Raw genomic sequence first — 11,714 nt, 5'->3', positions numbered from 1 at the left:
TTTGAGCTAGAGCGCTGAAAATTGGTCTCCAGAGGTAAAAAGCATATGAAACTCGATTTTGATAGTTTCAGACCCGTATTGTGAACCTCGGACTATGAAATTACAATTTTGAAAGTTCCAGAAGTAAAATTTGAGTCTGAAACTATCGAAAATCGAATTTCCGTACTTTTTCACCCCTAGCACTCAGTTTTCAGCTTGTTAGCTNGAATTGTCGTGAAATGTGATGCTTTGTCTGCAAACACCGTGTAGATNAAGGNTTCGGGCCGGTTCGGCCGGTTCGGCCCGTTCGAATTTAAGAAAAAACAGAAATTATTGAAGAATTATTCTACCGTATAGCACAAATCTTGTACTTTCTGTTAGTTATCTAATCAGCCTTTTCCAATGCCCTTTGACTGAAAAAAAATTCACCTCATAATAGGGTATCAAAAAAGGGTTCACTTCAATTTCAATTCGTTGTTACCGGAGTTCTACAAGGAAGACACCCATAATTTAGTGGGGGCGTCGGCAGCAAGTCATTGACAACAATGGTCATTACCTTCAGTTGATCCGACATTGCTTTGGCATCTTTTACATTGAATGTATCTGAAGATAAAAATGACGCGAACTTTCCGAACAACCTAAGTTTTTTTTCTCGAAATTAAGAAAATCTTCAGAATCGAGGATGTTCATCTGGAAATAAGAAAACGTCAGAAATTAGCTGCTGAAACTGGAGAAAACCAAAAGTGAGCCGGATTTTTTTTTTTTGAAAATTGTGTAAAATTTTTTGAAAAAAATATATCCCCAAACTTTCAGATGCACCAATCCGTTCTGTACAGATGATGCCATGATGTCTTGCCGATTGAAATTTTGCAAGTAATAAATTTTTTTTAATTTCGAAAAAAAATTTACTATTTTTTCAGAAATTGCTATGAATTCTTCCAGAAATACAAAAAATTCCGAAGCGAGAGAGCTATAAAACTAATGGAAAAACAGAAGAAAACGCAAGAAATTGTTAAGGAAAAGTGAGTTTTTGAAATTTCGAAAAAAAATTTCTGAAATTCTGAATTTCAGGAAATTTAAAGTTTTTATGAAAATTCCAATTTTCAGACCCGAAAGTCCACCGAGGGACCGCAGCCGTTCTCCAGATGAGTTTCCAAATTTGAGTTTGGAAAAGAAAATGGTAACTTTTGAATTTCTGAATTTCTGAATTTCTGAATTTCTGAATTTCTGAATTTTTGAATTTTTGAATTTCTGAATTTCTGAATTTTTGAATTTTTGAATTTCTGAATTTCTGAATTTCTGAGTTTTTGAATTTCTGAATTTCTGAATTTCTGAATTTTTGAATTTCTGAATTTCTGAATTTCTGAATTTCTGAATATCTGAATTTAGGAATTTAGGAATTTCTGAATTTCTGATTTTCTAAATTTCTGAATTTCTGAATTTCCAAATTTCTAAATTTCTGAATTTCTGAATTTCTGAATTTCTGAATTTCTGAATTTTTGAATTTCTGAATTTCTGAATTTTTGAATTTCTGAATTTCTGAATTTCTGAATTTCTGAATTTCTAAATTTCTAAATTTCTAAATTTCTGAATTTCTGAATTTCTGAATTTTTAAAAAATTTTCAGTTCCTTGACGACATCATTCAAGCGATAAGAGATGAGGATTATGAATCGGATTGGTCCATGTCGTCTCGATGAAATGTTCTAAATTTGATTTTTTAGAAACTGCAACTTCGAGAAATTTGTTTTTTCTTTTTTTTTTTGTATTTTTAACCAGCAAGCTGGTGCACCTTCGGCGCGATTTAACCTAGAATTTCACTGATTTGTCGTCCGTTCCTTCTCTTAAAGGGTCACGTAAATCTATGTTAATTTTTCAAGCTTTTTGAAAGTAGACAGCCTGACACTGGGACACACAGACAGACGCGTGTAGCATTTTATTTATAAGGAAAATAACTTTTCTAATATTTTTAATAAATCGTTGATTTCTTTTTCGTGTTTTCAGATTTTCAAATTTTTCAAATTTTTTTAATTTTCAGGTTTTATAAAACAGAAATCGTGATATTCAATAGTTCAGAAATGTTTCAAAGATTTGAAATTTTGCCATGTTTGGAGATTTTCAGGATTTTTTGAATTTCCGATTTCACAATGAACTCTTTCACCAGTTTTTTCAATAATTTGAATTTTCCAATTTTCCAATTTCTGAACCTTTTTCTTTCCTTTTTCTTATCAGATTTTGCCGAAAACGATCTCGGCGGAGGAGACCAAATTTTTGGGTTTAGGTAGAAAAAAAAAGGAAAAAAGAGATGCCAAAATTGGGGTCAATGTAGGAAAAAAATTGGCAAAAAAGAAGAAGATAAATTTCTTAGTTTCTTATTTATTTTCCTTTTTTAACGGTGAAAAAAAAATCAAAAGTCAGAATTTTCGAGAAAATTTTTTAGTTTTTCGAAATTATCTTCAAATTTGAAGATTTAAAAATTGAAGTTTCGAATTTTCTGAATTTCTGAATTTTTGAATTTCTGAATTTCTGAATTTCTGAATTTCTGAATTTCTGAATTTCTGAATTTCTAAATTTCTGAATTTCTGAATTTCTGAATTTCTGAATCTCTGAATTTCTGAATTTCAGAAAATCCAAAATTTTCAGAAAAATGGAATTTTTCAAAAACTGCCAAATGTGCTCGAATGTCCTTGACGAGGTGCCTCAAGTGAAATTAGGTGTTTTCTGGGAATGCAGGTACAGTAATCCAGAGAAATACAGTAACCCGAAAAATTTGTTTCTTTTTCAGAGTCTGTTTCAACCTGACTCCAATGTGGAAAAACTTCGAGTGAGTTGAGAAATCGAAATTTACAAAAAATGGACCAAAAATTAAGAAATAATGGTTTAAAACTCATGAAAAATGATCCAAATTTATCAAGATGTTATTTTGAAAAATTCCAAACATTTTCAGCCCATCTTTGCCTCTCAAAGTTGAAATTCCGGCACCATCTCTGGAAACTTGCCCAATTCTAAAAAGTTTGATAATGGAGTCACCCCCAGCGACTCCTCAAAGCGATATTCAAAACTGTCCAAAGCTCAAGAAAATGCTCATGGCTCCAAAAAAAGGATTTGAAATTCAGAATTTTAGGTAAAGTTTAAAAACTCCCAAAAAAAAATTTTTTGAAATATATTTGAAATTTTTCAGAATCAAAACTGAAATTCCAGAATTTGAAAATGATTGGACCACAAGAAAAATGAGGTTGGCAATTTTTTTTTTTGGAATTTTCAAGAAAAAACTGATTTTTCAAAAAATTTGCAGAAATGCATCGTACACCGTCAAAACTGAGCAATTGGTCTACAAGAACAACTCTAACCAATTCAAACAAAATGCAAAAATTGAAATTTTTGAGCCAAATTCACAAATTTGCTCCCCAAATTGGAATTTTTCAGATTATCATTCGAATTCTTTGAACTATTCAAATTTCCATCAGTATCCAGAACTCAAGCCAAATTTTGATTAGTTTCAAAATTTTTTTTTCAGATTTTCAGATTTTTCAAAAAAGTTCTAGAAGCGTAATTGTTGTGTTTCTACCTCAAATTTAATAAATTTGTATTTTAATTTTTAATGTCAAATGAATAAATAAAAACAGTGGAAGTGCACCAAAAACAAAAAACAAAACGAATAAATTTTAAACTATATTTAAAAAAATTTTTAAAAATTTTTAAATAAATTTTAGAATAAATTTTTTTAAATTCGCCTTTTTTCAAAATTTCAAAATTTTATTTTTCACGTTCTTCTTTTTTTAATGACCTTCGAAATATATTCTTTTTCCGAATGAACCGATATATCTATACGTATAAACCGTCCCCGCTCGGCGGGACGGTTTTCGGATATAAGATTTTAAAAAATTGAGAGATCATTGAAAAATAAGAGACGCAGAGAATTTTTTTTTCTTTTTCGAGGGACGACTAATTCGCCAATAAATTGTCTCCAAATTTTGCGTTTTTCGGAAAGGAAAGTTCGAGAAACCATGAAACCCGTTTCCTTAGACCCAAGTGGGGATTGTTAAACGATAAAAAAAAGAAAAAATGATAAAAAAAATCATGAAACTGATCAAAAATACATTTTTGCATTTTGGACCTTTTCTATTATTTTACTTTACGAAAAAAAAGTCAAATTTGAAAAAGTTGAGCTATCATTCTTTTGGGTCCAGGTTTAGGTCCACAATTTCCAGATTCCTTTGGTTCATTCTGAAATTTTTTTTTTTGGGAATTTTATTCATAAAAAAATTATCTGAAAATACCTGAAAATCCACGTCATCAAGTTGCAGAACTGGAAGTTTTTCGATTTGCTCAATTTCCAATAAAAAGTTTTCAGCAAAAATCTGATTTTGAATTTTTCGGATTCCAGATTTTTCAGATTCGTCTCTGAAATAAGAAAATTTGAAACAAAAAATGTTTTTTGAGCTGAATTTTTGTCAAAAATTGATTTTTTTTGAGCTGAATTTTTGTCAAAAATTGATTTTAAAAAGTTTGAAAAAAAATCTTACTGTAACTATTGGGGTATTTCAGCTTTTTCAGATTTTTTTGGTCTTCCACGTCTTCCAAATTTTCCAGATTTTCCAGGTTCTTGAATTTTCGGTTTTTTTGAAATTTTCTTTTTTTCGAAAATTCCCTTTTGCCATTTGTTTCTCCTGATTTTTCTATTCCTTCTCTTTTTCGTTTTTTTAGAAACCAAACTTTTTGTAATTTTCAGCTCTTTTTTGGAAATGTCAGGTTTCTTTGGAATTCCAAAATTTTTGGAAAATTTCAAAAGTTCCGATTCGAAAAGTAATCCTCGTTGTAGTTGTCCGTAGCAGAATCTGAAAAAAAATGAAAATTTGATATTTCAGAATTTCAGAAAACTCTGAAATTCAAAAATTCCAGAAATCCAGAACATTTTCGAATTTTTGAGTTTTTCGAATTTTCTGGATTATCAGATTTTTCCGATTTTCTGAGTTAATGGATCCTGAAAGTCAGAAATTCAGGAATTCAGGAATTCAGAAATTCAAACATCCAGGGATCCAGGAATCCAGGGACCCAGGGACCCAGGGACCCAGGGACCCAGGGACCCAGGGACCCAGGGATCCAGGGATCCAGGGATCCAGGGATCCAGGAATCCAGGGACCCAGGGATCCAGGGATCCAGGGATCCAGGGATCCAGGAATCCAGGGACCCAGGAATCCAGGGACCCAGGGATCCAGGGATCCAGGGATCCAGGGATCCAGGAATCCAGGGACCCAGGGATCCAGGGATCCAGGGATCCAGGGATCCAGGGATCCAGGGGTCCAGGGATCCAGGAATCCAGGGACCCAGGGACCCAGGGAACTAGGGACCCAGTTCCCCATTCAGAAATTTAGAAATTCAGAAATTCAAAAGTTCAGAAAAAACTTACCTGCAAACTTCAATTTTTGCATTTTCATGAAAAAATTCCAAAAATCTTCCTGAAACTTTTTGTTTGCATAACTAACATCTGAAAACTTTAATTCTCAAAAATTCAAGAAAAATTCCAAAATCTTACTTTTCCCAATTCTCCACTGTTACACATTCCTCATTTTCCAAAATTTTTGAATTTCCCAAATTTTCGAAAACCACAAAAATCACGTCATCTTCCTTTTCATAATGGTCCAATTTTTCAGAATTTTTCGAATTTTTCAAATTTTCAAAAACCACAAAAATATCATTTTCTTCTTTTTTGAAATGATCCGGTTTTTCAGAGTTTCTTGAATTTTCCAAATTTTTGAATTCCACAAAAATTTCATCGTCATCTTCTTCAAAATTTTCCAGATTCTCAGAATTTTTTCCAGAAAAATTATTCAGAAAATCCGGATGATCATTCGTAATTTCTGGAAAATCTGGAAATTTCTCCTTGATATTTTCTAAGAAAAATTTCAAAATATCCAATTCGAAACAGTCTCGAAAATTCAAAGAATGCAGACTTTCTAACCTGAAATTTCAAAAAATTGTATTAAATTTTTTTTTGGAAAAAAAATCTCACCAAAATTTTTCTTCCAGAGCTTTTTCAATTTCCAGAACTTGGACGAATTCTTTGAGAAGATAGTTTTTGTAGCATGTGCTAAAAATAACACTAAAAATGCGTCAAGGCAGCAGAAATGTGCCAAGGCACCAAAAATGTGCCAATGCACTAAATATGTGTCAAGGCGCCAGAAATGTGTCAAGGCACCGAAAATGTGCCAATGCACTAAATATGTGTCAAGGCGCCAGAAATGTGTCAAGGCACCGAAAATGTGCCAATGCACTAAATATGTGTCAAGGCGCCAGAAATGTGCCAAGGCACCGAAAATGTGCCAATGCACTAAATATGTGTCAAGGCGCCAGAAATGTGTCAAGGCACCGAAAATGTGCCAATGCACTAAATATGTGTCAAGGCAGCAGAAATGTGTCAAAGCACCGAAAATGCACGAATGCACTAAACATGTGTCAAAGCGCCAGAAATGTGTCAAGGCACCGACTATGCGTCATGACACTAAAAATGCGTAAAGACAGTAAAATTGCGTCAAGTTACTAGAAATGCGTCAAGGCACTAGATAAGTACCTAGTCACCAAAAATGCATCAAGTCAGTAGAATGGCGTCAAGGCACTAGAAATGCGTCAAGACCTCAAAAATGCGTCAAGACATTAAAATCTTATCAGGTAACGAAAAATGAGTTAATGCCCGAGAAATTCGTCAAGGCACCAAAAACACGTTAAGGCACTTGAAATCTGTCAAAGCTCAAGAATCTCGTTAAGGCCCTCAAATCGCGCCAAATCACGTGAAATGCGTCAATGCGCCGAAAATGCGCCAAGGCACGAGAAATGCACCTAGACACCAAAATCGTCAAAGCACGAGAAATGCGCCTAGACACCAAAAATGCGTCAAAGCACGAGAAATGCGCCTAGACACCAAAAATGCGTCAAAGCACGAGAAATGCGCCTAGACACCAAAAATGCGTCAAAGCACGAGAAATGCGCCTAGACACCAAAAATGCGTCAAAGCACGAGAAATGCGCCAACACTCACCTACAAACATTTTTCGTCCTTCCAGGGAAAATAAACAAATGGGAATTCGTCGAAAAATCCGGGCATTGAAAATTCCAGCATCTGGAAATTAATGTTTTTTTTTGAAATTTTCTGAAAAAATCTGAAATTTACGAAAATCTGAATTTCTTCTCCGGCGAAGTGGGTCCATAAATTTCGTCGTCCTTTTTTCGTTTCCGAATTTCTGGGCATTTATTTTCAGCAAATTCTTTAATTCTGAAATTATTTTCAGATGAAATTTGGAAATTCTGAGATTAAGGAAATTTTTCCCAGGGACCCAAGGACCCAGGCATCCAGGGATTCTTCTAATCTGAATTTATTCTCAGATAAAATTTGGAAATTGAGAAATTCGGGAAATGTTTTTAAAATTTAAAATTTTAATTTTCAAAAAAAAACTCACTCCTCAAATCTCAGGTTTTTCGATTCGAATTCAAGATAATCCATAGAAAATATCGATTTTTGATTTTTTTTTTAAATTTCAGCTCCTAAAAAAATTTCAGAATAAACCATTTTTTGACACTTTTCGCACTTTTATATCGAACCTTTTTTTATACCGTATCAGTGACCTCAATTTTTATCTTTTATCAATGATATTGATAATGATATCAATCATTTTGACACGGTTGATCTAGATGAAGAAGATGAACGGGTTCGTTCTGCAAATTTTTTTTTCGCCGAAAGATTTCCTAATGGATTTTTGGAGATAAAATCTAGAGAATCTGAATTTTTCGAATATCCTGGTTTGAGACCTTCAGCGAGTTTTTCTTCTCAGAAATTCGAGATATTTTTGAGATATGCGCCTTTAAAGAATAGGCGTGCACCGAGGACGCCGGAAGAGTGATGACGGGTCTGCGTTCCAACTTTAAAGGCACATATCTCGAAAACAATGAAAGCTAGCAAAAATTGGCTCTTTCCGGGAAGAACGGTCCCAACGCGGTCCCATCATTGGACCGCCGGTTCCAACGAATTGCGACAACGGTCCCAACCAGGCTTAATCTGTAAACCCTATTGGAAACATCGGAATTTGTAATTTTTGTTTCAACTAACAAGGGAAGTGTTTTTAGAAAGGCTTTGAGAATATTCTGAAACTTTGGCCTATAGTACTTTCGAACATGCTGATTACAGTGCTGTTGTTGTTTTTCCCCCCGTATCTACTCACCAGAGATGAGCGGAAGAGATTTACTGTTTTTTACGGAAGACGGTTTATTTTCTGGGGGGGAAATGCTACCAAAAAGTTGTGAACGGACAAAATGTAGATCTCAATGAGAGTTATTTATTGGTATAAAAGTTATCTCATAATAGTGATGGAGAGTTGAGATATGGCGTTTCTTCCGTGTTCCGTCTGGCACACGGAAGACGGAAGACGGAAGAAAGACTCTATTTAAAAAATCCAACAAAATTTCAAAACAATTTTTATACCAATCGATAGCTCTCATTGAGATCTACATTTTGTCTGTTGACAGCTTTTTGGTAGCATTTTTCATTTCGAAGATAAACCGTAAATTTCCGTAAATTTCCGTAAAACTCTTCCGCTCATCTCTGCTACTCACTAAAAAGTTATGGGCTTTTAAAGTGATTTCAGTACTATTAGGTTGGCTAATAAGTCTTTGCGCATTTTTGTTTTCCTCGTTTCTCTTAACTGAGCTAGAACAATAACATGATTGTAACAAGGATATGGTATATAAGATTATAAGATTGTTCTGATCTCATTCCGCTTGAGAACTGGATTCCCCCTTTTCATAACCACTGTGTTTGGGTGAAATTTCTGTAAATTTTTTATATTAATTTCTAACCTGAAAGTATCCGATATTTGTCACCACATGGTGAAAGTTAACAAAGACAATGCCCCCCCCCCCCCCCCATAGAAACACCGTTGCAAATTGGGTTGGCAAGTTCAACAACCAGGACCTCAATGAAAGATGAAACTTGCCCCCGGGAGACCAGCTCTTCAAGATTCAAACAATCTGAGAGATCTAGCGGGACCCTTTCCAATCTACCTGTGAAATGTCAATCACTTTAAGGACAATTCATACCACTATTGGAAATGGGTTGTTAACGGAGATATACCTCACAGTTTTGATCAGTTTTGATGTTCAGCGGCGAGTGGACATGAGCATGCAACTTCTTACTCTACACGGGAACTTTAAGCGACTGAATTATATTATCACCTTAGAAAAGAAGAGGGTCATATATACTAACCATCACAGAAATGCGCAATGCCTTGACTTCGTTAAACAGCCAGTAGACGTAATCAAACAGGAATTTCATCCAAAATCAGTGGGCGCAAGCGGAATGAGAGCAGGGCAAATGATGACTATTGTGAAAAACCGTATAATCTTATATAGCATATTCGGTTACACACATATTATTGTTCTAGCTTACTTAGTAGAATAGGAGATAGTGGAGGTAGAATCGGACCTTTTGGAAAAGAAGCAAAGCATCGATACCATGATAGCCAATCTCGATAAATTGGGTTTATGATTTAATTTATCTTTTTTTTCCCTGTTTCAGATATCCGCCATGAGGTTTGGAGCAAGTCTGCGGTCAATTGTCCGTTCTCCTGAGTATTGTATCAATAAAAATTGGTGTACTGTAGCTTTGGAAAAGGTTATAAAGAGCAACAAGTGGAGCAGGGACCCAGGGACCCACTACTTTGACCTAATTTATCTTGATTACTGTAAGAGATATCGAAAAGTGGTCGACTGATAAAATGTTTATCATATCATCAACAACATTTTTTCAGTTTACCACTTTTTGATACCTTTTACAGTAACCGAGATATATGAGCTTAACTACAGTAACCCTAGTTTTTTTCCGGCTCATTAGGTGCTATTTTTTGGGAATGCAGGTACAGTAATCTTTTCTATTCTCTGTATATAATTTTCTGTGATTTTCCGTGTTTTTGACTTTTCTTCACCCAAAAAATGCCCAAAAATCTTCTGACCAAAATAAAAACTAGAGACCCGGGAGATTAAAAAAGGATTTAGATTTTTTAAAGTACAGAAATCCTTCAATTCCTTACTATAAACACATTTATAGTATGTTTGGGGAGATTTTTTATGAGAAGGATAAGGATTAAGGATTAGCAATGGACACGGAAAAATATTTGATGAGGGTTACTGTAGGTATGAGTAAGAGGAAGAAATTGGAATTTCTGAATTTCTGAATTTCTGAAGTTCTGAATTTTTGATTTTCTGAATTTCTGAATTTCTGAATTTCTGATTTTCTGAATTTTTGAATTTCTGAATTTCCGAATTTCTGATTTTCTGAATTTCTGAATTTCTGATTTTCTGAATTTCTGAATTTCTGAAGTTCTGAATTTTTAAATTTCTGAATTTCTGAATTTCTGAATTTCTGAATTTCTGAAGTTCTGAATTTTTGATTTTCTGATTTTCTGAATTTCTGAATTTCTGAATTTCTGAATTTTTAAATTTCTGAATTTCTGAATTTCTGAATTTCTGAATTTCTGAATTTCTGATTTTCTGAATTTTTGAATTTCTGAATTTCCGAATTTCTGATTTTCTGAATTTCTGAATTTCTGAATTTCTGAATTTCTGAATTTCTGAATTTCTGAATTTCTGAATTTCTGAATTTCCGAATTTCTGATTTTCTGAATTTCTGAATTTCTGAATTTCTGATTTTCTGAATTTCTGAATTTCTGATTTTCTGAATTTCTGAATTTCCGAATTTCTGATTTTCTGAATTTCTGAATTTCTGAATTTCTGATTTTCTGAATTTCTGAATTTCTGAATTTCTGAATTTCTGAATTTCTGAATTTCTGATTTTCTGAATTTCTGAATTTCTGAATTTCTGAATTTCTGATTTTCTGAATTTCTGAATTTCTGAATTTCTGAATTTCTGAATTTCTGAATTTCTGAATTTCTGAATTTCTGAATTTCCGAATTTCTGATTTTCTGAATTTCTGAATTTCTGAATTTCTGATTTTCTGAATTTCTGAATTTCTGATTTTCTGAATTTCTGAATTTCCGAATTTCTGATTTTCTGAATTTCTGAATTTCTGAATTTCTGATTTTCTGAATTTCTGAATTTCTGAATTTCTGAATTTCTGAATTTTTAAATTTCTGAATTTCTGAATTTCTGAATTTCTGAATTTCTGAATTTCTGAAGTTCTGAATTTTTGATTTTCTGAATTTCTGAATTTCTGAATTTCTGATTTTCTGAATTTTTGAATTTCTGAATTTCCGAATTTCTGATTTTCTGAATTTCTGAATTTCTGATTTTCTGAATTTCTGAATTTCTGAAGTTCTGAATTTTTAAATTTCTGAATTTCTGAATTTCTGAATTTCTGAATTTCTGAATTTCTGAAGTTCTGAATTTTTGATTTTCTGATTTTCTGAATTTCTGAATTTCTGAATTTCTGAATTTTTAAGTTTCCGAATTCCTGAATTTCTGAATTTCTGAATTTCTGAATTCCTGAATTTCTGAATTTCTCAATTTCTGAATTTCTGAATTCCTGACCTTCTGAATTTCTGAATTTCTGAATTTCTGAATTTCTGAATTTCCGAATTTCTGATTTTCTGAATTTCTGAATTTCTGAATTTCTGATTTTCTGAATTTCTGAATTTCTGATTTTCTGCATTTCTGAATTTCCGAATTTCTGATTTTCTGAATTTCTGAATTTCTGAATTTCCGATTTTCTGAATTTCTGAATTTCTGAAGTTCT

General features: G+C 33.1%; 3 protein-coding genes across 3 annotated transcripts; 2 read left to right on the top strand and 1 right to left on the bottom strand.

Moving 5' to 3' along the window:
- Nucleotides 1–2,648: 2,648 nt before the first annotated feature.
- Nucleotides 2,649–3,474, top strand: CBG26709 (the record flags this gene model as incomplete). Its single annotated transcript, XM_045240853.1, has 4 exons — nucleotides 2,649–2,710; nucleotides 2,763–2,801; nucleotides 2,925–3,101; nucleotides 3,273–3,474. 4 exons carry the CDS (start codon nucleotides 2,649–2,651, stop codon nucleotides 3,472–3,474), a joined length of 480 nt encoding a protein of 159 aa, XP_045100699.1.
- Nucleotides 3,475–4,126: 652 nt separating this feature from the next.
- CBG26708 lies at nucleotides 4,127–7,093 on the bottom strand (the record flags this gene model as incomplete). Its single annotated transcript, XM_045240851.1, has 3 exons — nucleotides 4,127–4,204; nucleotides 4,258–4,381; nucleotides 7,017–7,093. 3 exons carry the CDS (start codon nucleotides 7,091–7,093, stop codon nucleotides 4,127–4,129), a joined length of 279 nt encoding a protein of 92 aa, XP_045100698.1.
- Nucleotides 4,723–5,440, top strand: CBG24352 (the record flags this gene model as incomplete). Its single annotated transcript, XM_002648181.1, has 2 exons — nucleotides 4,723–4,783; nucleotides 5,013–5,440. The coding sequence occupies 2 exons, from the start codon at nucleotides 4,723–4,725 to the stop codon at nucleotides 5,438–5,440; spliced, it is 489 nt and encodes a 162-aa protein (XP_002648227.1).
- Nucleotides 7,094–11,714: the final 4,621 nt, after the last annotated feature.

This window comes from Caenorhabditis briggsae (genome assembly GCF_000004555.2).
Source record: "Caenorhabditis briggsae AF16 supercontig from assembly CB4, cb25.NA_144, whole genome shotgun sequence".
NCBI lineage: Eukaryota > Metazoa > Nematoda > Chromadorea > Rhabditida > Rhabditidae > Caenorhabditis > Caenorhabditis briggsae.
Note: the sequence above shows the minus strand (reverse complement) of the source record. Positions and strands in the feature narration are given on the sequence as shown.